At 45.6% G+C, this 27,594-nt stretch overlaps 1 protein-coding gene across 1 annotated transcript in view; it reads right to left on the bottom strand.

Moving 5' to 3' along the window:
* Positions 1-27,530, bottom strand: part of MCM3AP (minichromosome maintenance complex component 3 associated protein) — a 57,365-nt gene extending 29,835 nt beyond the window's left edge. Inside the window, exons 1-15 of the mRNA XM_060232074.1 lie at positions 27,420-27,530; positions 23,942-25,189; positions 23,526-23,749; positions 20,368-20,446; positions 17,558-17,705; positions 16,377-16,573; positions 14,231-14,364; positions 12,706-12,903; positions 11,929-12,197; positions 9,085-9,247; positions 8,465-8,625; positions 7,273-7,514; positions 5,266-5,447; positions 3,201-3,301; positions 854-985 (exon numbers count right to left, since the gene is read on the bottom strand). Coding sequence (XP_060088057.1) covers positions 854-985; positions 3,201-3,301; positions 5,266-5,447; positions 7,273-7,514; positions 8,465-8,625; positions 9,085-9,247; positions 11,929-12,197; positions 12,706-12,903; positions 14,231-14,364; positions 16,377-16,573; positions 17,558-17,705; positions 20,368-20,446; positions 23,526-23,749; positions 23,942-25,115 — 3,404 coding nt within the window. The 5' untranslated portion in view covers positions 25,116-25,189; positions 27,420-27,530. The remainder of the gene's footprint in view (positions 1-853; positions 986-3,200; positions 3,302-5,265; positions 5,448-7,272; positions 7,515-8,464; positions 8,626-9,084; positions 9,248-11,928; positions 12,198-12,705; positions 12,904-14,230; positions 14,365-16,376; positions 16,574-17,557; positions 17,706-20,367; positions 20,447-23,525; positions 23,750-23,941; positions 25,190-27,419) is intronic.
* Positions 27,531-27,594: the final 64 nt, after the last annotated feature.

Genomic DNA, 27,594 nt, shown 5'->3' with positions numbered 1-27,594 from the left:
AGTGTAAGGCACAGTCAAGAACGAGATAGCAAAGAAATATTTGAAATGCTGTCTGAAATGCTGTAGCTTAACTTGGTTTCATTAGTTGTAACTCGCCTAGAGCAGAGGTGGCCAAACTTGCATGATGTAAGAGCCACAGAGAATAAACATCAGGTGTTTGAGAGCCGCAAAGGCAGATGTTTGAGAGCAGGCAGACAGTGACTCCAATGAGGAAGGAAGGAAGGAAGGAAGGAAGGAAGGAAGGAAGGAAGGAAGGAAGGAAGGAAGGAAGGAAGGAAGGAAGGAAGGAAGGAAGGAAGGAAGGAAGGAAGGAAGGAAGGAAGGAAGGAAGGAAGGAAGGAAGGAAGGAAGGAAGGAAGGAAGGAAGGGAGGGAGGGAGGGAGGGAGGGAGGGAGGGGGGAGACAGGTGGAAAGAAAGCAACTTTAACTTTAAATGCATTCTCCAAGCTGCCGGCTGGCTTGACTTGGAGAAGTGATTTAAAGAGAGAAATGCCCCTTCCAAGTTGGCCGACAGGCCAGTGGGAGTTTCGAGAGCCACACAATATGTGTGAAAGAGCCCCATGTGGCTTCTGATCTGCAGTTTAGCCACTTCCGGCCTACAGCCTTACATCATAGGGAATATGCAATTCATAAACTGACTAAATAAATAAAAATAATTATCTGGATCTTCCTTGAAATCCCTTTTTTAAAGGTGTTGCAACATCTGCTACTTTCCAGTCATCTGGTATGGAGGCCATGGATTCCTTCCACAGCTCAGTCAGCGACCCATAACAAATACAAGCCATTCAAATGTTTGAGCGGAGTTCAAATGATCTTAAGAGCCTTACTACAAATGCTGAAGGAGAACGTTTACCTCTGTTCTTCAGCCCGCCGTTTTTCCTCTTCAAATCGCTCTCTTTCTGCATTTAAGGTATTAGAAGCAATCTTCCTCAAGGCTTCCAGCATCACTTCTGACATGAGTTCATTTGCAGTAGAATCAGACATCCTGCACAGAGAAAGGAAATCACTGTGAACTCTTCCCTGTATGCACACAATGCGGTTTCTACCAGTACTGATCCTTCTCTCATCCTCTGTCCCAGAAGCTTTTTAATGATGCTCGTTTGCTCAAGTTAACTGCGTTTTGGATTCATCAAGGTCTGGTCCACTGACCAGCCAAATACTTGTCAAGTATTTTTAAACTGTTGACTTTACTAAAGAAATACTTCCAAGAGGCTTGATCTAATTACAAAACAAACGAGTTAACAAGTTACTGTGAAAACACTGAGAGTTAACTTTTAGCACTGTAAAAAACTATTACAGAAGCTGGGCTAGGTTTCCATAAATGTGGAGGATTTTCTGAACAAGTCCACTATTAGATTTTACCGGGCACTGAAGTCCAGTTTCCTTCTTTTGTTTAAATGCCCTTAAAACAGACCTTAAGAGCAAGGTGCATCCTACCAGTGTTCCCTCTAAGCGGAGTTAGCGTGAGCTAGCTCACAGATTTTTAGCCTCCAGCTCACACATTTTTGTCATAGCTCAGGAAGGATGACCCAGAGCACACTAATTGATGCAGCAACTCACAACTTTCATGCCAGTAGCTCACAAAGTGGAATTTTTGCTCACAAGACCCTGCAGCTGAGAGGGAACATTGCTCCTACCCTTGTCCTTACAGCTCCACTGAAGTCTGAAACCTTCCACCAGCCTAAGCCTCCCTCCTCCAACTTCAGAGGCTCTTCTGTTGGAGGAAGGTCTTCTCGGAGGAAGAGACAAACAAATGACAAAGGCAGTGAGTTGAGTAAGTAGGCAATAGATGGTGTTTGGCTGTTTGGAGTGTCAAGCATAGATATTTCGAAATAATCAAGCTTTTGTTTTAAATCAAAGACTTGTTTTATTGAAACTATGACTTGCTCCGAGGACAGATTCCTTGGAAGTAATACTGAATACAAAGTTGCATAGTGTCTTATAGGCTAGTTCAAAAGGCAGGGTTACAGATAACTTCAAAAGAATAATATAAAGATGCAAATGGGGATGAAGGTTCAAAGGCTACTCACTACTATCTCTTTATGACTAAGGAATGTTCACATCTCCATTTCTCACACATTCCCTGCTAGCTGATAAGGCATGGCTGTGTGAATCTGGGGGAGAGGCACTTTACACCATTTAATGCAAGCTTACACTACACATTCTGAGAAGAAAGTTTTATTATGCACTCACAGGGGGGAAGGAAATGAGTGGAGTGAGAGGGGGAAGGGGAGGAGAAGAAAGGTATGGATAAATCAGCACTTAGAAATAGCATGCTTGACATGGAGAGGCCTGCAGTTACAGTAGATGACCAGTAGGTGGGGATGACAGGTGCTGGCCTACCAGCCCCAGGAGCTTTGAGGGCTGGGAAAGGAGCAGAAATGACACTGAACTATGTACCGACATGATGTCTGGGCAAAACCCCCCCAGATGTGATATCAGTGCATCAATCAATGTTCTAGAAACTCTACGGTATTACTAAATTTTCTAGAGCGGAGGTTCCCAGACTTTTTGGGCTTGCGGGCCCATTTGGGACTCTGACAGGGCAGGGTGGGGCACAGCAACAAAATGGCTGCCACATGAGGTGGAGCCAGTCACAAAGTCATTGCCACAGCTTAGCTTTCAGTAACACAGTTACTGGCAGCTGTGGCCAAAGCAACCTTTTAAGAAATCTGTGTAACTGATCAAATCTCCAATAGTCAATCATAAGCTTTGCTGGGCAAATGTCCTACCTGGTGTAAAAACACTAGGCGGGTACAGAAAAAGGCATCCGCTGGCACGATCACATTCATGGGCACCACCCTGGGGACCCCTGTTCCAGAACACTGGCTGACATCACTGATGGGTGTTTGCCCAGATGTGACAGCAAGTTGCCCAGACAGTTTACCACCACCAACAAAACATTCATAACCAGGGCTTTTTTTGTAGAAAAGCCCAGTAGGAACTCCTTTGCATATTAGGCCACATCTCCTGATGCCACCATTGTTTTGCGCAGGGCTTTTTTGTAGAAGCCCAACAGGAACTAATTTGCATATTAGGCCACACACACCCTGGTACCAAGCTAGCCGGAACTGTGTCCCTGTGCGTTCCTGCTCAAAAAAAGCCTTGTTCATAACTATTGTATTCAACTACTTCTGGGAAGGTTAACAAGATCATGATGTGCCTCAGACATAGTATTCTAACAGCAACAGTAACTTTACCATCTTGCAGCTTGCATGTAGGCTGCCCCTGCAGCGCCGACTTCTCTACATTCCGCCTCCAGCACATCATGCACCAGCTCTTCGACTACTCCCACTATGTCCTGGGAACAAAACGAAAGCACTGAGAATCAGCAGCTGGCACCCAAGAATATCATTCTCTTTTCCCTGGAACTTAATAGAACAATATTAAATACACATACCTCGAGTTGTATAAATTCACTGAGTTGTATCATATAAGTCCAGTTCTACCTTGCAAATATTTAATATCTAAAGTGTCCCAAATATCCCAACCCACAGCTTCTCATTAACCCATTCTACAGCACTCCTCCATGATTTAATGCAGGAATGGGGGGAAATTGCAAAAAACCCACAGGGCAACTCAGTACCGAAGGTGTCTGCAAACCACTCACAGGGCTCAAGGATGAGAGCCACACCGCAGGGAACATACCTTCACCTGATGGGGCACTCCCTTCCAAGTCACTTGCATTCCAGCTCCAAGTAGTTGGGAAAGTTGTCGCCCTGATCCCAGAAGGAAAGGCCCTACCTCACAGATTGCATTTGCCTATTTTGTGGCTGTGCTACACAACGATCAACTGAAAATATCTCTCACATATAATTCCTTTTACTTCTGTCTCCAGATTAGCAAAAAATAAAAAGGTTTCAATTCACCTTTACAGGTTTGTAGTCCTAAGCATCACCGATAAAGAATAAGCCTTTCCCCCAAAATTCACATGCAAACGTAATTACTAACAAGGCTTTTTTTGTAGAAAAAGCCCAGCAGCAACTCATTTGCATATTAGGCCACACCCCCTGACACCAAACCAGCCGGGACTGTGTTCCTGCTCAAAAAAAGCCCTGATTACTATCCAACACATCCTGTTATCTTTTCCCTTCAAACCTAACTTCCACTCAGATCAACCACTCATCTCGCCAAATTTTTGTAACAATTTTCTGTGTGATTCTGTAGAAAACACTCCACTAAAAACTGTACAAAAAATATTACTTTGTTTTATATGGAATTTTAAGGAAACATTTGTTTGCTTTTCAAAATTACACTGTGGTGCCTGCCAGGGTAATCTCTACATTAGATTCCTGCACTGCACTCCACATGGAGCTGCCCTTGAAGACTGTCCGGAAGCTATAGCCGTTAAAGACTGCAGCCAGCATGTAATCTAGAGTGGGTCATAGGGACCATATCACTCCAGGTCTTCTTCCGTCTACACTGGCTTCCATTTTCCTTCTAGGCTCAGTTTGAGGTGCTGGTATTGACCTTTCCCTGCACAGCCTGGGACCAGCATACCTGAAGGACTGTCTTCTCCCCTATGGATCTACCCACTCACTCCCACCATCTTTGATTCCCCACTCCTCTACTTGCAGCTTGGGTCAGCCATAGCTGTCACAGAGTAGTCCTTGAAAGGGCAGCTTTCTGTGAATCTGCAGTGTTCTTCTTCTTGAAGGCCCTGCCTTGGTTGCCACTTCCGTCTGAGGCTAGAGAGATGGCAACCTGAGAGAGGGCTTTTCCTTTCATGGAACCAAAACTTTGGATCTCCCTCCCCAGAGAGATCTGCCTCTCTCCCTCTGTAGGTGTCTTCTGCCAGCAGGTGAAGCTTTCTTTCTTTGGCTATTGGCCCACCTCTGGTAGTGTCTGTTCTGGGTTTTCACTGAATTATTTTTAATTCATTTAAATGCATTTAAGCATTCAAATGTTTTAATTTTTTTTTTCTCTTCACCATCTTGGGAACCCAGACTGGGTAAAAAGACAGCAAAGAAATGTTTTAAATAAATAAGTGCAGAAGGAATGGCAGAAGTTTTCCTGAAGTTTTCCTGAAGGGGAGGGACGGTGGCTCAGTGGTAGAGCATCTGCTTGGGAAGCAGAAGGTCCCAGGTTCAGTCCCTGGCATCTCCAATTAAAAAGGATCCAGGCAAATAGGTGTGAAAAACCTCAGCTTGAGACCCTGGAGAGCCGCTGCCAGTCTGAGAAGACAATACTGACTTTGATGGACCAAGGGTCTGATTCAGTAGAAGGCAGCTTCAAATGTTCATATGTTCATATGAAGTTCCTCACCGTGTCACAATAAGCAGGCCGAGGTTTCGGAGGAGGAGGAGGAGGTGCTGCTGGCTGTGGAAGAGGCTGAAAGGCAGAGACTGCAGCACAAGGCAAGGGGGCCGGCTGGAGTGGCAAAGCCAACGGTGGGGGGTGAACCTGACGCGGCTCTAAGTCCATTTCATCTCCTTCTGCTTTTGCTTCTGTAGGTAAGAGAGAGGAAACATTCAGCTGCTTAGAAAGGTAAAGAATATTGCACCAATTTATATCTGCTTTCCTCTCTGAGACTAGGCAAGGCTAAGAGTCTTTGCCAATAAACTTGGGGAAGGCCCAGGTTTTATGAGAGGAAAGCCCCAGGCTCAAGGTCAAGCAATAAAGATCCTGTGAATTTAGGGGGAGGTATTTGTGAGTTTCCTGCATTGTGCACAGGGTTGGACTAGATGACCCTGGAGGTCCCTTCCAACTCTATGATTCTTGGTATCCAGGGATATTCAGAAAAATTATCTCAGGTACAATGTTCCCTCTATGCTGTGGAGCAAAAAGTCTACTTTGTGAGCTACTGGCATTAAAGCTGTGAGCCAGTGATTTGGTTACTGCAAAAACTAGTTTGCTCTGGGGCCATCCTTTCTGAGCTAAGACAAAAATGTGTGAGTCAGAGGCTAAAAAGCTGTGAGCTAGCTCACACTAACTCACCTTAGAGGGAACACTGCTCAGGTAGCCAGGCTGGGAAACCCTGAGGTTATGGAGAGCCAATATGGATGCAGAGAAAACAATACTGAGCTAAAGGGACCAACAGCCTGGCTGCATGAGACAGCATCATATCAAGATGCAGAATGCTGCAATTTGCACAGAACAGCTGAATGTATACTGCACTCCTTTTCCAGGTTGAGCAATATGCCAGGTATACAGAGAACACACCTTTAATGCTTAGATACAGCATTTAGCATTCTATCCCTTAATTCCTACTGCATTAACTGCTTATTGAATGCAAATCATTCTGAGTCCTGTAAAACAGGGAACACATTACCAATAGAAAGAGGGAAAGCAGAACAGAATGCAATCTAACAGCTGGGAAGGATTACCTTCCAGTCTCTACCTCCATCAGAAACAACTGAAAAGTAAAAGCTGTTAATTTTGGTGTATCTTGGTTGGATCAAGACTAAGAACGGGCACAAACCAAACCACAAAGCAAAATTCATCACAAATTTTGCCCTGTTCATGGTTTACAAACAGGCCTACCATCACGAACATCCATGAACTTTAAAGCAGTTTGTGGTGGTCCGTGGGTGGAGTAGAAAGCAAGAGTTTAAAGAGTCCCTTTAAACCCCTGCTTTCTGTTCCCCATGTAAGCTGCAAACAGCTGCTCAATTGTTTCAAGCTGTTTTGTACAGTCCCTTTACGCTTTAAAGGAGAGCTGCCACCCTGAAGGAAAGATGTCGGTTTTGGCTAATCTCATCCCCCATTCTGAAAAGTTTCCACATTCTTGTTGTGGCCCTCTAGGATGCACTACCTCTTTGAGGTTATCCTTTTAAACTTTAAAGACAACCAAAAACAGCTGAGTGGCGGGGAGCACCTTCTCATTGCCCAGCTGTTTTTCGGGCTACCTTCTGCAATCCCTCTGGACCACTGCGTGGCACAGTGTTGGACCGGATGGGCCATTGGCCTGATCCAACATGGTTTCTCTTATGTTCTTATGGACATGAACATTCCATCTCACCTGAGACATCAGCACTGGCTTTCTGACTACCGCTGGCCAAATCCGCATTCTTGTTGGAACCCTCTAGGATACACTATCTCTTTGAGGTTGTCCTTTTAAACTTCAAAGACAGCTGAAAACAGCTGAGCAGTGTGGACAGTGAATAGCTGAGCAGCACTTACCCATCAGACACACTGAGGCCATAGTAGCTGATAAAAGCACTTGCGCTTTCAGAGTCCCTGAAGAGTAACATGCGAACCACATTACCCAGCTGTTTTTCGTGCTACTTTCTGCAGTCCCTCTGGGCTACGGACATGAACATTCCATCTCACCTGAGGCATCGGCACTGGCTTTCTGACTACTGCTGGCCAAATCCACCGCAGCACTCTCCCCAGTGTATTTGTTTTGCCCGTTGAAACTGCACACAGGTACATGGCAAGTTACGGCTGGCAGAGGTCCCCCACAGACAATTTCCCCCACCAGCCCATTTAGCTTCTGGCTAACAAATGGCGACTTCTTTGGTTTGTGTAAGCTTTCTGGTTCCAAAAAGGCTGAACGATTCAACTCCACAAAACTGTAAGAAGAAAAACAAAAGCATGTAATGATGAACCACAAATTTAATAAAAGACTTCCCCGTATTTCTTAAGACATACCTACTGTATCATGTACAAGTAAAATAAGAACCATTTTTAAGACCCGTATTCTGCCCTCTCCCTTCATGGCTATGCCTGTGATAAACAGCTCCTAATGTTCTCCCCCATCATGTTTCAGCTACACTTAACTTGCATGTCTCCATAGATAACCAAACCCTCACGATTCATGGAATCCGAGGCCACAAAGCTCTTGAGCCCAACAAGTAACACATTTTGATCACTTCCAGGGAACTGAGCTCTGCCTCACACTAATGCTGCATTTTTTTCAATGTTAAGATACGATGGTTTTAACCTGGGGGGAGGGAGAAGTAAGCAGCTGAAGGAGAGCTGCCACCCTGAAGGAAAAATGTCAGTTTCGGCTTATCTCACTCTAGGATACACTACCGCAGGGGTGGCCAAACTTGCTTAACATAAGAGCCACATAGAATAAATGTCAGATGTTTGAGAACCACAAAACTTGAACATCAGATATTTGAGAGACACAAGAGGAAGGAAGGAAGGAAGGAAGGAAGGAAGGAAGGAAGGAAGGAAGGAAGGAAGGAAGGAAGGAAGGAAGGAAGGAAGGAAGGAAGGAAGGAAGGAAGGAAGGAAGGAAGGAAGGAAGGAAGGAAGGAAGGAAGGAAGGAAGGAAGGCAAATAGATGGGGGAAGGAGATATGGAAAGAAAGCAACTTTAAATGCATTCTTCAAGCTGCCAGTTGGCTTAGAGAAGTAATTTAAAGAAAGAAATGCTTTCTCCAAGCCGCCCAACAGGGTTGTGGGGGCTTCAAGAGTCACGCAATGTGTATGAAAGAGCCTGATTTGGCTCCTGAGCCACAGTTTGGCCACCCCTGCACTACCTCTTTGAGTGAGCGCCAAGAATGAGCACTTACCCATCAGACACACTGAGGCCATAGTAGCTGATAAAAGCACTTGCGCTTTCAGAGTCCCTGAAGAGTAACATGCGAACCACATTGTCCAGTGGAAAGATGGTCGACCTCTGAGCATTCACAGTGTATGCAATATTGAGAGACTTCAGAGCGTCTCTGCGGATCTGGAAGTGTTTTAAAAGCTCCTGTTAATTGGTTTTGTTGGAAATACACAGCATGTCCTTTCACACAACTATTTGGCTGCTCACACCAGTGACACCAAAACCACCCATCATTTCACTTCTGACTCCGCTCGCGGAGAGGGTGGGATAGAAATTTAAGGTAAATAAATAAAATAAATAAATTTACACAAATATATTATTTGACTGAATCCCCAAATTTCTGGAAACTATCATTAAATATCTTTGAAGTCTCCAAGAATGTTAAACTACAGGAAACAGCATTTTGTAAATCAAATCCTCTGTGAGTCCCATCTTTCTGTATTTGCCACGCTTTTTCTCTGATACTTGAGACTGTTGTTACTTTTTTCCAAGTTACTATATTAAGTTAAAAGTATCCAAAGGTCATAAGAACTTTAGATTCTAGATCACCCCCATATTACCTAAATATGTACCATTTCTTACCTGACTGAAATAGCAATGTAGTAAGCATGCATTCAGGTAAGAAGCTGCTTGTACAAGTTTGAAAAACCTCACAAAATTATTGCTGTTTAATGCAGCAAAGGCTTGAACTGCAAATCGGACTTCACTGGAGTTCCGCACTTCGGGACGAAACTGCTGGACTTCTCTGTTGAGAACAAAAGAATAAGTGTCTGCTTATTTGAATAGTAATGATGGATGCTACCCATGTGGCCTGTTTGCAGAAATCCATGCAGCAAGGAACACCTAAAAACTGTGACAAAATATCTTATAACAACTGTACAGTTAAATTTTAAAAACGGTTCAATGGAGTTGAAGTATTCATATATTGAGCATTTTACGTGCTTGAATAAAACCAATTAGTACTCTAAAGTTTACATCATTAATTTCTAAAAAGGATATTCAGGTGTGTTTTTTTTCTCCCTGGGAGAGGGGCATGTCTTTACTGAACACATCAGATCCCTGGTTAAGAACATAAGAGAAGCCATGTTGGATCAGGCCAATGGCCCATCCAGTCCAACACTCTGTGTTACATAGTGGCCAAAAAACCAGGTGCCATCAGGAGGTTCATCAGTGGGGCCAGGACACTAGAAGCCCTCCCACTGTTGCCCCCCTCCCCAAGCACCGAGAATACAGAGCATCACTGCCCCAGACAGAGAGTTCCATCAATACCCTGTGATATTCGTGCCATGTACTTAGATCCTCTTATTCGAAATCATGAGGGACAATCTGATGGTGGTAAGACTCTCTTCCTATTGTCCTCTCATAACCTTGAGATTATTGAGACTGTGGCTAAATATCTGTGCTGTGCTTCTAAGAGGAGAGGAATGTTTCAAATGTTTTCTCCCTTGGCGATTGTGTACATCTATGCTGTTATGCCAACAAAGGTTGTTGTTATTGTTAAATACCCTGTGGCTAATAGCCACTGAGGGACCTTATAAGACATCATAATGGTTGTTTCAAGAAGAGAGAGATGATTGCTTCTGGACTCAGTGTGGACATTGAGAATGTGCTTCTGTGGCCCAATTTATTCACAGGAGTACTAGTCTTAACACTAAAGGGAAAAGGATGAAATACAGCTAAACTGCTGACTTTGATTAAGGTAAGCCGCCCTGAGCCATTCGTGGGAAGGGCGGGATATAAATCCCAAATAAATCCCAAATAAATAAATAAATAAGTCCATGATTTATTACGAACGCTACCTTGAAGGAAAATGCCATCAAGTTGCAACTAATTTATAGTGGCCCCATAAGAGATGTAGTTCGCCACTGCCTGCCTCTGCAGAGCAACCCTGGACTTCCCTAGTGCTCTCCCATCCAAGTACTAACCAGGGCCGACCCTGCTTAGTTTCTGAGATGACAGGATCAGGCTAGCCTGGGCCATCCGGGTCAGGGCATTAATGAAGGGATGAATGACTTTGGCCTGAGCAGGAAACTGGGTTGCTTGGACTTCTGCAGTTATCCTGTGATCAGAGTCACAGAATGACCATGCTCTCTGTCTGAGCAAATTCATGTAGCATCAAATGATAAAACACAGCCAATGAAAGAGACCAAATTAATACTGTATCATAACAGAACATACGCATTATATCAAGATGGTATATAGGGCCTCAACAAATACATCATTCAAATAAACGACTCCCCCATTTGTTGGAAAAACGGCAGCAGTGTAAGGTCCCTAATTCACTGTTGGTGGCGCAGTTCTGTGATCAGAAGCTTCTGGAGCCAAATTCCACAGGGAAGTAAATAAACTGACAGGATATACAATTCCAGAGAACCCAGATACAGTTTTATTAAGAAAATGGCAATATATCAATCTTCCTAATATCCGGAAAGACTTGAATTTAGTATTATTGACCGCTGTCAAAACATGCATAGAGGGACGGTGGCTCAGTGGTAGAGCATCTGCTTGGGAAGCAGAAGGTCCCAGGTTCAATCCCTGGCATCTCCAAAAAAGGGTCCAGGCAAATAGGTGTGAAAAAACCTCAGCTTGAGACCCTGGAGAGCTGCTGCCAGTCTGAGAAGACAATACTGACTTTGATGGACCAAAGTATAAGGCAGCTTCATATGTTCATAGCATGAAAATGGAAATCTACAGATTCCCCTAGTATTACTCAATGGTACTTAACAATTTGGGACCACTACATTATGGGTAAGATCACTGTAGGTATCTCCCAAGCAGACCCATATCAGGAATACCTTAGATTTGTAACACAATGGTGGCCCATAACAGAGAAATTAGACCAAACTACACAGGGTACAAGCACCTTTAGAACTCATAAAATATTTTGAATGAATGCAATTGTATTAAAAGTGATGGGTTATCTATACTATGTTATAGATTTTGCTCGTTGTTTTTAAAGTTTCTATTTTTAATTAACATTATTTTTATAATGCTGTAGTTGTTTATATATTTTAATCCGTCTAACTGTGTAACTGAAACATCAATTATTAATAAAAAAGTTACAAGTAACAAAAAAATTGCAAGCAGCCCCATGACACAGAGCGGTAAAGTTGCAGTACTGCAATCCAAGCCCTCTGCTCATGAGCTGAGTTCAATCCCAGTGGAAGCTGGGTTCAGGAAGCCAGCTCAAGGTTGACTCAGCCTTCCATCCTTCCGAGGTCGGTAAAATGAGTACCCAGCTTGCTGGGGGGGGAGTGTAGAGGACTGGGGAAGGCAATGGCAAAATTAGGTCTGCCGTAAATAGGTCTGCTGTGAAAACGTCGTGATGCGGCGTCACCCCAGAGTCAGAACCCACTGGTGCTTGCACAGGGGACTACCTTTAACTTTTTTTTTTTACAAAAAAATCAATACTGTATCAAGATATACCTGAGAATATCTCCTTTGTTGAGGTTCAGGAGGACATTGTATCCCCTGAATTCAGGTTCGTTCTTACAGTAAATCTGCTTGTTGGCCAGGTCTTGGTACATCTCCTTCAGGCTCTGGAGGCACTTAGTCATGTTCTCGTTGTTGATTTTAGCATCAAAAGAAGACATTGGCTCTTCGCACAGGTGGTGGGAACAGTGGATGTGGAAACGAGTGCATTTCTCAATCAAGGAAACCGTCAGAGGAGTGCAGAGATGCTGCTGGGTTATATCCTGGCCAAGACAAATGTAAACGCTCAGGACTACAGAAAAGCTGTATTCGATTCTCTGTGCACATTTTTCACTGCCCCAATTAAATTATCCTGTGATTCTTGAGATCGAGGTGTTTTTATCTTAAGCCCATCTACTAGTGTACTCAAAACAACAGCACATTTAGTTAAGGCCAGGGTTTTTTTTTGTAGAAACAGCCCAGCAGGAACTCATTTGCATATTAGGTCACACACCCCTGATGTCACCATTTTTTCGCACAGACCTTTTGTAGGAAAAAATCAGCAGGAACTCATTTGCATACTAGGCCTCTGATGCCAAGTCAGCTGTGTTCCTGCTCCCAAAAAAGCCCTGATTAAGAGTATAGATTTAATCCTGAATATTCACTCCTGCCGCTTGGAATATGCAATGGCATCCTGTCGTCCTCCATACTCCACTGCCAGATAGATCTAAACAGCCACCACTTTCTAATATTCTGCTTGCCCAACCCAAGAGCCCCAGCCAGAGCAGTTACCTTCCTTATCCCACGAGTCCTATTCCATACGAAATCGTACCACTCTCGGAAGTTCCCTTCTCCCTTGTCCATGATTTGAGTGACTAAATAGTCCATGGTCATACTCAGCACTTCCAAAGGCCTCAGCTCATGCGGCAAAGGCTCTTCCTGGTCTGCCGAAGACCTGCTGTACTCCTTTATTGCAGCTGCGTGGTCAACCTCGAGAGAGCAAAAAGAAAAAAGCCCTCAGTACAAGACACATTCAGCCATGCTCCGTTTGAAAGGAAGGACGAGCGCTAAACATCAGCCACAGTTATACATTCTCTCTTGTCACTAAGAAAGCCAGAGCACACGGAACTCTTAGCCATTCTGGCATAAATACAGATTTTGAGACAGATGCACGGACGTTTCTTGGCTTTACAGCTTTTAGACCTGGGTGCTTCTTAGGCACTGATTTTGCATGCGGTGTTAACACAGTCCAGCATCTAATCCACTGTTGATTATTCATGAATTTAACAACCTGATAGCACAGCAGCTGGGGTCCATTTGGTGAAAGGAAGCAGGGGCGGAAGGGTTCAGTCCTTTCTGCCCTTCCTTTGCAGTCTCAGACCCACATTACAGCTATGTGTACAACTCACCTTTCACAGACTGAAAGAGAACTAAGTTCTTCATGGTGTCTGTTTGGCTCCATAGGGACAAGAAAGTATGGACTCCTCTGTTTCAGTACATACATCTGATTGCAGTCAAAAATACTAATCCATCTAATTGACTGCAAGAATGGAGCTAGTTCTTATTATTTTATTTATATCCTGCTTTTCTCCTTGATCAAGGACTCTAAGCAGCTTTCCACACCATTCCCCCACTCTTCTGTTTAAGTCCCGCAACAACAACCCTGTGAGGATGGGTTAGGCTGAGCGATTGCAACGGCAGGCTTCCGTGAGCGAGAAATCGATCTGTGCACGGTCGTCCCAAGTTCTAGTCCTACGCTCTAGCCACTACACCACAACAATGAGCCCTGCCAGATTAGATCAACTCTCTTATCTAGTCCGATGTTCTTTTTTCAATAGTGGTCAATGTTCCCTCAAAGCTGAGTTAGTGTGAGTTAGCTCACAGCTTTTTAACCTCCAGCTCACACATTTTTGTCTTAGCTTAGGAAAAAACGGCCCCAGAGCAAAATAATTTATGCAGCAGCTCACACCTTTAATGCCAGTAGCTCATGAAGGAGAGTTTTTGCTTACAAGACTGCACAGCTTAGAGGGAGCGCTGGTAGCGGTCGGTCAGATGCCTCAGGAATCTCACATTCCAGGCTCATACTGAAAACACAGTTTACTGGGGTACTTGCACAAATTTTTTACCTAAGAGCTTAATGAATTTTATAAAAATAAATAGATAAAACAAAGCTTGAGATTTAAAAAATAGATAAAATGCCATAGAGGGTGTTTAAAGAACTTTTCCACATCAGCTTCTGAACACTACCAGATCACACGCGCTAAATGGCACTAGCACCTTTCATCAATACACAGCACGAGGAAACGCCCCCCTCTACCTTGTCGGTTCCTGGAATCACTTCAAAGATACTGAGCTGGTTCCTCGTCTCTCTCATGTATCGTTCTTTCTCTGGGCACATATCTGGGCACGTGCCGATAAAAGTCTGGGTGAGATCTGTTCGTTTCACTCGAGCTAAAAAGACAAAGAGATCAGCGTTTAGATAGCCAGGGGGAGTTTCCGATACAACTTGGGGGGAAATGCGATGCTGCGCAGTCTGCGCTGGCTACCAATCGAGTACCGGATCTGCAACAAGGTTTTAGAATTGACATTTAAAGCCTTACGCGGTCTGGGACCGGCATACCTGCGGGACCGTCTCTCCCCATGTGAGCCCCGGAGGTTGCTGTGTTTGACCATCAACACCTCCGGACCATCCCTGGCCCAAGGGACATCCGGTTTTTTCGGCCCTGGCCCTGACCTGGTGGAATCAGCTCCCTGTGGAAGCGAGGGCCCTGTCGGATTTGTTACCATTCCAGAGGGCCTGTAAGACGGAGCTGTTCCGCCAGGCCTATGGTTGAGGTGGGCGGACGTCCTTATCTTATTATTCCATCTACATTGGCCTCCCTGCACTGATTGTCTAAGATCGGGCTGATACAGCTGATACTTTTGGACAGGTATACCTTAAGTGCTACGTCCACACCTTCAATGATTGAACTGCCATCTATGCTGCTTTGAACGAACTGAGCTGTTTATTTTAATCTTTTAATTTGTTTTAACAGTTTGATTGTTTTACTTTTTCTCTGTTAGATTGCTTATTGTTAGTTTTAATGGTTTACTATGTTGGAATCCACCCTGAGCCCACCACGGGAAAGGGCGGACTACAAATTAACAGCAGTAAATAAACTACTGCTAAAAATCTAAGATGGGAGTACCACATTTTTATAGGATGTTACGGCAGAACCAACCGGCATGACTGAAGGACATTTTAAGACTTTTGAGTCCCACCGAGGCCCCTTCTGCTCTCTCTCTCTCTCGGCTTGGCTTCGCGAACGAAGATTTAAGAAGGGTGCAATAGTCCACGTTTGCTGCAGGCTCGCTGGTGGCTGACAAGACCAATGTGGGACAGGCAGGTCCGGCCACAGCGGCTGCAGGGAAAAGTCTGATTTGGGGTTGGTCCTGTAGCAGTGCGATTCTTCCTCAATCTCCTTTTGTCCTCAAGACCAGCTTCTGCACACATAACTGAATCCTGCGAGTACCACTTCCCAGTCTAGGATGATATTCAAGATGGCAGCAGAGAATGTGGCCCTGACCTGTTTGATCTTGTCAGAGCTCAGGCTAGTTTGATCTTGTCAGATCTCAGAAGCTAAGCAGGTTCGACCCCCGTTAGTCCAGAGTTACACAGAGGCAGGTATTGGCAAACTGTCTCTGTCTCTTGCCTTTGAAATCCTATGGCAGGGGTGTCAATCTCATTTGTTAAAGATGGCCAGATCTGACATAAACAAGACTTTGTTGGGCCAGGCCCTGTGTGCCATAAAATGTAATGCCGGGTAGCAGAGATTCATATAGGACACAGGCACAAAGATTTTTTAAAAAATATAAAATAAAATATGCTTAAAGATTAGCACTCCTACAATATTAGGTTTATTTAACAGTCTCTGATCACTGACACCACTTGTGCTGAATTACTGCATCCAAATCTGGGGACAACATCTGTTGCTGTAGCCATCTTGAGTATGCTATTTATCTGTTGTTCAGGTGTGTGTCTGTAAATTGAAAACCTACTTTTGATTTATTGACATTAATGACAGAAATCTCATGGTCACTGCTTTGAGCCTAAGACCTAGGGGCTTTTGTACATAAGTTACTTCATGTGCTGGTCAGCCAGTGGGGAAAACAGAAGCTTTGCTTTATAGTTCCTGTACGATTGAGCAAGCCTGGCAAGGCAAGCTGTGATGCAGAAGGAAGCAAAAGAGAGAAAGAAGCAGGTGACAGTGAGTTGCTCACAGGCCTGATAGGAGCCTCTGGGGGCCTGATCTGGCCTTCGGGCCGCATGTTTGACATCCCTGCCCTATGGGGTCACCATCAAGTCAGTTGTGACTTTGTGGCACTTTCCACCAGTGCAGAGAATGTGTGTGTTTCATAACCACAATTGGTGGGACCAGTCCTAGGGCCTCTGCCTCTCCTCTGAAGGTGTTACCAGTTCTTACTTTGCCGCATGATTTTATCTCTCTGGTCGAGAAGGCGGTATTTATCTTCAGAGGACTCTGCTACCAGGCCTATGAGATTACTGAGAGATGATGCAGATGCTTCCAGGTTCTCCAAACCGTGGCTTTCAGACCCAGGATCAAAGGTATCTGCCTCAAACTGTAGAGACTTTTTAAGACCAGGCTTCTTAACTGGAGAGCTGCCAAAGAAAAAAAGTCGTTTTTAAATGCAACACACTTGACCCAGCACCATCATGGGACTGGCAGTGGCGACAGAAGGTCCTCCCCTTTCCCTCTGCGTACAGGCACCATGCCTGGTTCATTACAAAAAGTGGCAAGGCTGCACAGACCTCCTTACCCTCTGGCCACCCACACCTCTCCAAATGATGCTTCTTGACATCATGCAGGCATCCCATTTCCCACAATAGCCTGAGAAGGTTTATGTGTAGGGAAGGGGGAAGCAGGGCTCCGTTACACGCCCTACGAGGATCCTTTGCACAGAAGAGAGCCACACTGCATTATGACATAAAGGAATAACCAGGTTGTTTTGTAGAAAAATAGGTGGCGGAGCTCATTAGCATAACTCATTAACATATGCCACCCCCCAGCCAAAAGCAACCTGATGCAAGAAAGGAGAGCCACGAGTGAGCGAGGCCTGCTTGGGCCGGCTAGAGCTCCAGCCAGCCCAAGCAGGCCTTACTCACCTGGGCTCTCCTTGGCTGCCCCCCCCCCCAGTCAAAAGGCCAGCAAGCCACCCACTGCCCAAAATCACATAAGAAGTGAAGAAAGGGTGGTGCGGGCTTCTCCAGGGATTAATGAGGGCTGCTGGGGGTGTGGCAAAGCCCCTGGTGGCTGGCTGGCTGCAGGCTTTGCTAATCCAAGGATTGTTATGCAGCTGCACCTACTATTCAATGGACAAGATAGGTGGGGAGGAAGAGAAGGAACTGTCAGAAAGGTTCAAGAGCTGTGCTCCTGTGAGTTCCTGCTGAATCTGAGGCCTGGGAATATCCATTCATTATGACAATGGGCTGCATCACATGTGCTGCTGAATCCCATTATATCGTAGAGCCGTATGGTGCTCATCACTGCTCCACAAAATAATCTTGTCACTGTAGGCTATTCTTCAGCTATATAAACCTATCACAAAAGATTTTTCTTACCTAATAAATCTGCAAACCACTTACCTTTTGCTCAAAAGGCTCCCAGCAACCGTCGATCGGATTAAAGACTTGCTTTGCAAGGAATGCTGATGACTCGGCTGGTCATTTTTTTGCTTCCCTTCACTTACATCTCCCTCCTGCTCCTTGGATGAATACTCTTTCTTATTTGGACCTTTGCACATAGAGACAGCAGAATCATAGTACAGCTTCTTCTCCCCCCCTCCCCTACTATGCTTGTTTACTGAATACTGAGAAAATGTAACTGCGCCAACCAATCCTAAATTTAATCATTGCCATATAACATCCTCTCTATAATCCTCTCTATAATAAATGCCCTGTGGGGTGGCCAAGTGCAGCTCTTCCATTGGTTAAGGGGTGTGTATCAACCATTGGACCATTAACCGCCACTCAAGTTCTGTTGTGTTCTATTAGCTAAGATTCGAGGCGCTGATTCACATAGAAGAGAAAGAAAGCCTTCCCTTGATTGGCTAATGGAGTGAGGAGGGAAACTGCCACAGAAAGCCTTCTCTCAACTGGCTGAGGGCTCCTCCCCCTCCTCCTCTGGGGAACCAAATAGTCAGAGACATTGACGAAAAAATGGCATCCCTTCCCAGCAATACATTTAACGAGAGAGAGAGAATATGGTGTCCTGTAGGAAGGATACAATATGGATCACTGGGGAAGCTGCCTTTGCTCAATGCCTGTTGCTAGCCAACCAACTCAATTCTATCAATAAAGGCTTATTTTGGCCTCTGAGGGAGAAATCACTGGGGCCACTGCTCACTACAGCTGCCGGCTCCAGGATGGAAGATTCCTGGAGATTCTTTGCTGGAGTCTACAGAAGCCAAACTTTGGGGACAGGACAGGCCTCAGCTGGAGACCCACCTTCCAAAGCAGTTATTTTCCAGGATGGGGAGAGAGACCTGTTGTCTGGAGTTCAGTTCAGAGATCTTCAGCCTCTACATGGAGGTTTCCTACCCTAGGCCTGGCAGAACCCCTGGGTGGCTTCCTGCCATCTGACTAGCATGACTTAACCAGGCCTGGCTGCTGATCAGCAGTAGCCTCTCTATGACAGTGTGATGCGATAGCCAGTGCTTCAGAGCAAGGTCTACCAGACCAAGATTCCTACTATGTAATCTGACTGATTTTAGACCACCCACATACTTTCAGCCTAATCTACCATGCAGGGTTGTTGTGCAGACCAAAAGAGGGAAAGGAAAATGATGTAAGCTGCTTGGGTCCCCACTGAGGAGAAAGACTGTCCTTTTCCTAAGTGGATGCTGCAGGGAGGGGGGAGGAGATGGAAAGCTGAAGTCAGAGGGAAAGATAAAGGTAGGTTGATGATTGACTGGGAAGGAGAGAGGGTTGCCAACTCCAGGTTGGAACATTCCTGGAGATCTGAGGGGTGCAGCCTGGAGATGTTGGGGTTTGAGGAGGAGTGGGAACTCAGACAGGCACAATGCCATAGACTCAACCCTCTAAACCAGCCATTTCCTCCTAAGGAACCATTGTTGCCAATCTCCAGATAAGGCCTGGAAATCTCTCAGAATTACAGCTGTTCTCCAGAAGGGCAGGTATCAGTTCCCCTGGTGAAAATAGCACACTCTAAGTCATTATACCCTGCTGAGGTCACCCCCCACCCCCATGACAAGACAGTGTGATGTGGTAACTGGCACTTCAGAGCAGGGTCTCCCAGACCCAGTTTCTTGCAGTAGAAGCTTATTGGGTGATTTCGGACCAGTTGCACACTTTTAGCCTAACCTGCTTCAAAGAATTGTTGTGCAGATCAAAAGGGGGAGGGGAGAATGATGAAAGCTGCTTTAGTCCCCACTATGGAGAAATGGGGCGTTTTTGCACTGACCTTACTCCGGAGTGACGTCCCTCTTCACCACGCAGCGTCTGCACGGATTTCGCACTAATTGCTCCGCAGAACCCGGAAGAGCCGCAAAGTCCCGCGGCTTTTGCGTTGCAAATGTAAACCGCCAAAAACCAGTTTACATTTGCAACGCAAAAGCCGCGGGACTTTGCGGCTCTTCCGGGTTCTGTGGAGCAATTAGTGCGAAATCCGCGCAGACGCTGCTCGGTGAAGAGGGATGTCACTCCGGAGTAAGGTCAGTGCGAAAACGCCCATGCTGTACTTTTCCTAGGAAGAGGCTGCAGAGGGGGGACAGATGGAAAGCAATCTACTCCATCTCTTTTGCCCCCCTAACCCTTCTTTCTCAATTTACCCCTTCTCTGATAAACTTACCCCATATTTCCCCACTTCCTCCATTTCCCTTCCCAACAGCTGCCTTCTCCACACACCTTGCCTCCCTCTATCTTTCTCTTCTCTCCCCCACCCCCAAGGCCATGACACCCATCCACATCCACCCATAGCACTCACTGTATTTCTCCCCACAATGGCATTATTGCTAGTTCTAACATATAGGTAAGTTTAGTATAGTGGATGCTTCTCGGTAGTTAAGAACTGCTCTGAGAAAATAAAGAGGCTACAATTAGCAAGAATATTGTGAGGAGGAAGCAAAGCCTACTCCCTTTAAAAAAAGGTGTTTCTAAACTTCCATTCCAGAACACATCCCTTATCTTCCCTCATGCAAATGCCAGTCAATGTAAAGCATGACACAGAGGGACAAAGTTGTAATGGGAACAAACCCTGCCCCTGAATGATCTGATCTCCCAGAATTGGGAGGCATAATAGGTTCAAATCTGCACAGAGTCTACAGGAGACTCTGCAAATATATGTAACTTTTCACTAACTGACAGCTCCACCCCCCCCCCCCACTCCCTGATAGCAGCAAGCAATATTTTATAACAATCAGATGGCAGCAACTTACTTGGTTTCTTCTTGTGCCAAAACGTCACTATTTCTTTATGTAGCACTTTGGCTTTCTTTCTAGCCAAAGCAGCAGATGCCTGAAAAACAGTACACAGAGCCCTCTCAGATAAGAACAGTATCATAGAGATCATGTGCTCCCTGAGCCGAGGTCAACAGTGGCTTACAACAGTAAGGCTTTAACATTTACATCCCCTTCCTTTTCCCCCCTAAACAGTCAACCAGGAGACGCAGCAAGGCTGAACGCAGCCCTCGTTCCAAGTTGGGAGGCTGATGACTTTCCCTCCCATGCACAGAAGACGGGAGTCAAGAAAAATCCCACTAACAGTCCCTGGCGGAGAATTACCGAAGGCATCAGCACACCTCCACCATACTGTAGCAGAAGCCTCTCCTACTTGAGCCACTGTGTCTGGCAGTCAAATGTTGTATGGTTTGTGTGGTACTGTTTTGGGAGTAGATGCCCAGCAGCAGCAGTTCAGTTGCCAGCAGTATCAGTAAGGACTGTAAATGGCATAATTCTGAAAAGCAGGGCAGTGTAGTGGTTTGAGTGTCAGTCTGGGATCTGGGAGACCCAGGTTTGAATCCCCACTCTGCTAAGGAAGCTTGCTGGGTGACCCTGGGCCAGTCACACAGTCTCAGCCTCAGCTTCCTCACAGGGTTATTATCAGGATGAAGTGGAGGAGAGGAGAACGATGGAAGCTGCTCTAGCTCCCCACTGGAGGGGAAAGTGGGGCATAAAAGAAGGAAATAAATAAAACAAAAAAGAGAAAGAAATACTACGAATTCCTAAAAAAAAAATTCAGTCAGTTGCTTCCGAAGTTCAGGATGCTGATGTCCCAGTGATTTCAATGAGTTTAAGAGTGACTAAAAGACCTTTGTATTTCACATATCACAGGAAATATACCAACATCTGAGCACTGACATGCGCACGGCTTTTGGGGATGCTAAAATTAACATGTTCTAAAGTGTCCAGGATCTTAATTTCTCCTCTTATATTTAAACAGCACAAGTAAGGAGTATACCATTGAGCTGAGCTGTAAATAATCTACGCTATGGCAAGTATTCGAGTAAAAATAACTCCTAAGGAAAGAAGAGGAGATTGGATTTATACCCCACACTTCACTCGGAGTCTCAAAGAGGCCTATAATCTTCTTTCCCTTCCCCTCCTCACAGCAGACACCCTGTGAGGTAGGTGAGGCTGAAAGAGATCTCACAGAACTGCTCTTAAGAGAATAGCTCCGCTGAGAATTTGTCAACTGATCAAAGCCACCAAGAATTACACCATCTTTCAGTTTGCAACAATATATTATAAGGATTGTGTACAACACATAATAGACAATGCAATAATGATAGAGGCCAGCGGTGCTAGGCCCTTTAAAGTAACAGAAAACCCCAAGGGGCCAAAAAAACCCCTCTTCAAATGAATAGATATTAATCCATACTTGGAAATAGTCCAACAGAAATTCACAAGGGGGGGTTTCCTGAGGAGCGTAGCTTCAACACAGCCGCTTTCTTAAAAAGACGTCTCTCTAGATTTTGATGATATTTCAATTCTTTCTTCAGTTTGACGGTTTAATTATTTAGGAAACCTGTTCCACATTTTCTAATCACAGCATTAAGCTTCTCATTTCAGTGTGAACATCGCACCAAAATGAGAAGCTTATTGAGAAGCCGCCGGCCTCTATCATTATTGTATTGTCTATTATGTGTTGTACACAATCCTTATAATATATTTTCGCAAACTGAAAGATGGTGTAATACTTGGTGGCCTTGATCAGTTGACTAATTACACCAAGTGCCCTTCAAGCCGCTGAGAATTTGTGGCTGATTCAAGGCCACACCAGCAGCTACATGTGGAAGACTGGGGAATCAATACACCAAACTGCCTCTCATGTGTATATTTGAACAATTAAACTACACTAACAGCACAATCCAGAGGGGGGGGCGGAAAGTCTTTGGGGAGCAGACAAGCCGCTACGTGGGCGCAGGAAAGGTTTGCACTGATGTGCGACTGGCGCCGCCACAGCGGGGGGGGGGGGGTATGTCAGCGGGGGGCCACCTGAGCGCCGCTCCACCTGAGGGCAGCTGCGCCAGAGGGCTGCGCCCGAGCGTGGGTAGAAGTGAGGTGGAGCACGGCATTCAGGCAGAGGAGGGAGTGGAGTTGGGGGCGCAGCCAGGCTTCGGTAGCTTCCTGAGCACTTTGGTCCATGACACGCCCCCCCCCCCCCCCCCGAGAGGCGCAACTTTACACCTGCAAAAATGGCGGCGTGCCCCATAAGCACTTGTTGAAACCAAAAACAAAGGTTGCCTCCACCGCTGCGGAAGCTCGCAAACCCCTTAGGGAGCGAAGTAATTGCTTCACCAATCCCCTCGTGCCTCGGGTTGATAAGCCCCGTCCCCAGCACCCAATCGCGGTCTCCCCCCTTCTAGAAATACTTCTGCTCTGGCCTCGCATAACTCAGTTGTTAGGGAGAGGAGCACGTGGCAGGAAGTTTTGCCAGCGAGCTTCCGGCCATACGGACTTAAGAGTGAGGGACAGGCAGGCACGTTGGTGACGAGTTTTGCACCTCGCGGTTGCTTTGACAGTATCTTTGACTTGCGAGGCTAACTGCGCCTCCCCCACCCCCGCCTCGGCAGCAGGCCAATGGTGTGCGCCTGGGTGGAATCACCATGGCGACGGGTTCTCTCTCGCTTGTTGGGCCCCTCTTCCCTCTCCCAGCGTGGCGTACCATCTCCCCTTTGGCTGCCCGCCACGTATGTCTGGATTGGGCTGCCCTACACTAAATGCACCTGACTAAATCCAAACTGTTAATTTTTGTAAATATGCCCAATAATGAAATTTTGAACATTATGTTCAACAAGGCATGCTTTACGTTCTTCGGCTGGGATCACACATACTAGATAATGCACTTTCACAGTTCACACAGGAAAATCTAGTTGGAAAATGCACTGAAAGTGGATTGAAAGTGCATTCTTTAGTGTGTGTAATTACAGCCTTCAAGTAGCAAAGTAAATTTATGCCTAACCATGAAGTTAGTATGCATGCATTTCAATTTTCTCCAAGTTGTTTCCTAGGAAAGGTTTTCAAAAACCCCCAAAACCTCATGCATCCAAAACTTCCACATATTATAAACCACTGATTTTCCATTAAACACTCACATGATCCAAACAGTAAACAACCGCCAGCTTTTTGCTTCTGTTGGTATAAATACGATGGATTTTAACAAACTTCTTGAAGTGATTCTCAAGAACAGTTCTGTCATTTAGGTAATCAGGAATATTTTTGCATTGGAAGGCTTTTAGTTCGCTTGGTGGCAAGCCCCCAAGGCTTTCTGTGCTCCCGCTGTTCCGATTTCGACGCAAGGGATTTGAGACGGAAACCTCTGAAAGGAAAAAAAAAAGCACTTTTACAAAATAACATAAAACCTGATACGCAGAAAAAAAATAAACATATGTATTTGAATGCTTGCATTTCATATGTCTGCACATTGATAAATGATGGAAATCATAGCAAAACCATCATAGGAACTATTGCTTTGATCCTCCAGGTTACTAAATCATGCTTTGTTACTTACTTTCCTTCTGCTTTGCCTTATTTTCTTCCTCTTTCTGTAACACAGATGGCCTGGCCAATGCCAAACTAGAATGGCTTCCCCCTGCTGCACTCGTCTGTTCCAGCTCTCCGGACTCCAGGGAGACTCTCTCCATTTTGGTCTCTTTCTTAGGACGCTCGTCTTTGTTGCTTTTCAGAACATCCTGCAACGTTACACTGAAGAGGCCCCCTGCCCGAGGCCGAGTCAGCCTCACCAGACGCTTATTGGAAGAATAGTCACTCCTCGACTGAAGCTCTGGCTCATCCGCAATGTCATAATCTCGCCTCCTTGGGGAATGATCTTGCTCTTCCTTTCTTTTCGTTCCCTTCTCCACAGGCTCACTTGGAGCTACAAATTCTTCACGCTCTGGTCTGCTTGACCCACCAGACAAGTGAGAAAAAGCAGCAAAGCTTCTGCTAGGATTTGCAAAGGGGTTTATAGGCCCTTTTTTATCATCCTCGTTGGTTTTGCTTGGTAAGGTAGCAGGGAAGGAAGATGCCAGAGTTGTACTGTTGCTGACTGGTTTAGAAAAGCTGAAATGCACTGTAGAGCTTGAGCTGCTGGTTTCCTGGGGAATGCCAAAGGGGGCAAGTCTTCCAGATCCACTCTCACCGGGAAAGGAAAATGTGAATGGATTTGGGATGGTTTGGCTTTGTGTTTTCTCTGGTTCCGAACCAATGCCAAAAATTGGCTTGAACATTGCATTCTCAGGAGTTTTGAAGCTAAAATCTGGTCCTGCAAAGACACTGCCTGACATTTCTCCAGATGTATTTCCAAACTTTGAAGAAACCTGAGATGCCCCAAGATTTGTAGGCGGTTTAAAACTGAATCCTTGTTTGCTGGCAACGGATGAACTGGCTGGTGTGGAAGTAGCCACGAACGATGTTGCATGCCCAAAAGGATAAGGCTGTGTAAATCCCAGGGGCTGCCCAAATCCCAAAGTTTGACCCGACGGACTGTGCAGTTCTGAAGTTCTTGTGAAGTCAGATGAGGGTGCAAAGCCTAGATTCTTTACCCCTCCTCCACTGTTTGATCCAAACAGAGAGAGCTGGCCAAACTGGAGAGGTGGCTGAACCTGAATCATTCCAGAAGAACTCTTAGGTGGTGCCTGGAAAACTCCAGGCGGCTGTCCACCAAAAGGAGCGTTAGGGTTCATCTTCACAATGAGGTATCTACTCAACAGGGACCACACAGAGCGTCTGCCAGCTTTTTCACTCCTACTTTAGGGATCTGCAATACAATGATAAATGTGTTTTCAACTGAAAAATCATTTTAGAAAAACAGAACATTTCCCACACATTTTGTCAGCAATGCATTTTTCACAACAAGTACTGAAAAACACAAAAATGCATTTCATCCTGACATCATTTGACCCATTCAAAGGCAGATCTTGCCCTTGAACTATAATTGCCCTCTACAGTCAATGACTCTCTTCTTCGTGTGCTTTCCTGGTAGCTCTGCATTCTGAGTTCCTTCTTTGCAACACACCTCTGACTGAGAGCTCTCCAATCTGATTGTATCTGAGAAAGGGAGCTTTAACTCTATCAAGCTTACACTCCAAAAACCTTGTTGGTCTCTACGGTGCTTCCAGATTCAAATCTACTGTGCTTTCAGACTCTGCCATCTAATGAATGAGGCATCTTGTTTCAAGACAGTGACTCAAGAGGAGCATGTCTCATTAAAGGTATTTCACTAACCTTCCATCTCCTAAAAGTTTAATTGTATTACAAGCATGAATCTCAGTGGAACAGACTTCCTCAGGAGGTGGTGGGCTCTCCTTCCTTGTAGGTTTTTAAACAGAGGCTAGATGGGCATGAGACAGCAATGAGGATCCTGTGAATTTATGGGGAGGTATCTGTGAGTTTCCTGCATTGTGCAGGGGGTTGGACTAGATGATCCTGGAGGTCCCTTCCATGATTCCATGAATATTATGTGTTTAACTTTTAGTGTTGCATTCATTGTAATTTTGGAATTCTGAATAAAGATCTTATAATTTTTAAAAAATAAGGCAAGACCACTCAGTCTGAGACAGGAAAAAAGCCTCCATTATTAAAGCTTTTCCCACCCATGTTCAGACAAAAGCCAAGTTTTCCCACCTTGTGGGTGGTCAATTTGTTATTGGACTGCTCTGCTTCATACTGCAGACCCACAAAATGCAAAATAGTGAAGGGAGTATATAACAGTAAGCCTCTGATTGATTCTAGCCTTCTCCCTGACACACTGGCTTTCAACATACACCTTGAAAGAACCCACCAACACCTCCATATGCAGCCCAAAACAGCACAAGCCAGACAGACACTGACTGCCTCCGAGAGAGCCAGCCAGGCATTAAAGGACATGTGGGCAGTGAGGCTGCACAATTTATGCTTCCCTGCATCCCTTTCCGCAAGCCCCACTGAGCCCCAGAAGCCACCTCTTGATAGGGCTGCCAACTTCCACTCAGGAACTGGAAATCCCCCAGAACTACAACAGATCTCCAGGCTACCGAGACCAGTCCCCCTGCAGAGGGTGGTAGCAGCTTCTGAGGGAGGACTCAATGGTGTGTATACCAGACATCCTAGGTCAGGGGTGTCAAACATCTGGCCCAGAGGCTGAATCAGGCCCCCGGAGGACTCCTATCAGGCCCCCCGAGAAACTGGCTGCCATCTGCTTTCTTCTCCCTCTCTCTTGCTTCCTTTTGCATCACAGCTTGCTTTGCAAGGCTCGCTCAATCGCACAAGAGATACAGAGGGAAACCTCTGTTTTCTCCATTGGCTGAAGCTCCTCCCTTGGGGAGGAAGAGCTTGCTTTGCCAGCTATCACAATTGCACAGCAGAGCTACTGAGCCAAGCCTTGCTTCCTTCTATTGGCTGAGGCTCCTCCCCCTCCTGGTCCCCTGCGGAAGGCAGGAAAGAGCCAGAGCTTTCCTTTGCCCAGTTCCCTGGGTCACATGGGAGAGATACAAAGAAAACACCTTTAAGACCAATGAGTACTAATGTTTTAAGCATGTTTTAAAGTGTTTTTAAAAAATCATTGTGTTTATCCATGTCCTTTATAAAGTTTATAGCTCTGCTATCTAATCTTAAATAGGTATACATATGCACCGCTCCAACACGGCCCGGCCTGACAAGGTCTCATTTTTGACAGATCCAGCCCTCATAACAAATGAGTTCAATACCCCTGGTCTAAACTATTCCATCTAACTGGAAGGCTTTGGATTGTAGTAGGCCATCTGTTTAGATTAGTTCGACACCCCGTCGTAGGTGAAATGCCTTCCCCAGCTCTGCCCTTTCTAGGCCCCGCCCACAAATCTCCCGGATTTGGCCACCCTCCTTCCAAAGGAAGACATCACAAAAACATAAAGGGTGCCTCTGGGGCTGTGCAGAGTGCTTTCTCCCTCCACCCCATGAAAGCCCGGCTTGACCTCAATCCAGCGGAAAAGCCGCTCAGGCAGTATGAAGCTCCCCAAAACTGGCAGCACCTCAGACGAAGAAAAGCCTCCTAAAAAGCGACAGCAGAGGCGGCGCCATCTTCTCGCCTCAGCGGGCCCACCTCCGTTTAGGGCGCATGCGCAGAAAAGAACGTCGCTCGCGACTTTCTTCCTACCGTTCCGAACAGCCGCGCCTACAACCATAGAGATGAAGAGGCAGGCTAGA

The sequence above is a fragment of the Heteronotia binoei genome, chromosome 1 (assembly GCF_032191835.1).
Source record: "Heteronotia binoei isolate CCM8104 ecotype False Entrance Well chromosome 1, APGP_CSIRO_Hbin_v1, whole genome shotgun sequence".
Taxonomy (NCBI): domain Eukaryota; kingdom Metazoa; phylum Chordata; class Lepidosauria; order Squamata; family Gekkonidae; genus Heteronotia; species Heteronotia binoei.
The sequence above is the reverse complement of the archived record's forward strand: the minus strand, read 5'-3'. Positions and strand labels throughout refer to the sequence as shown.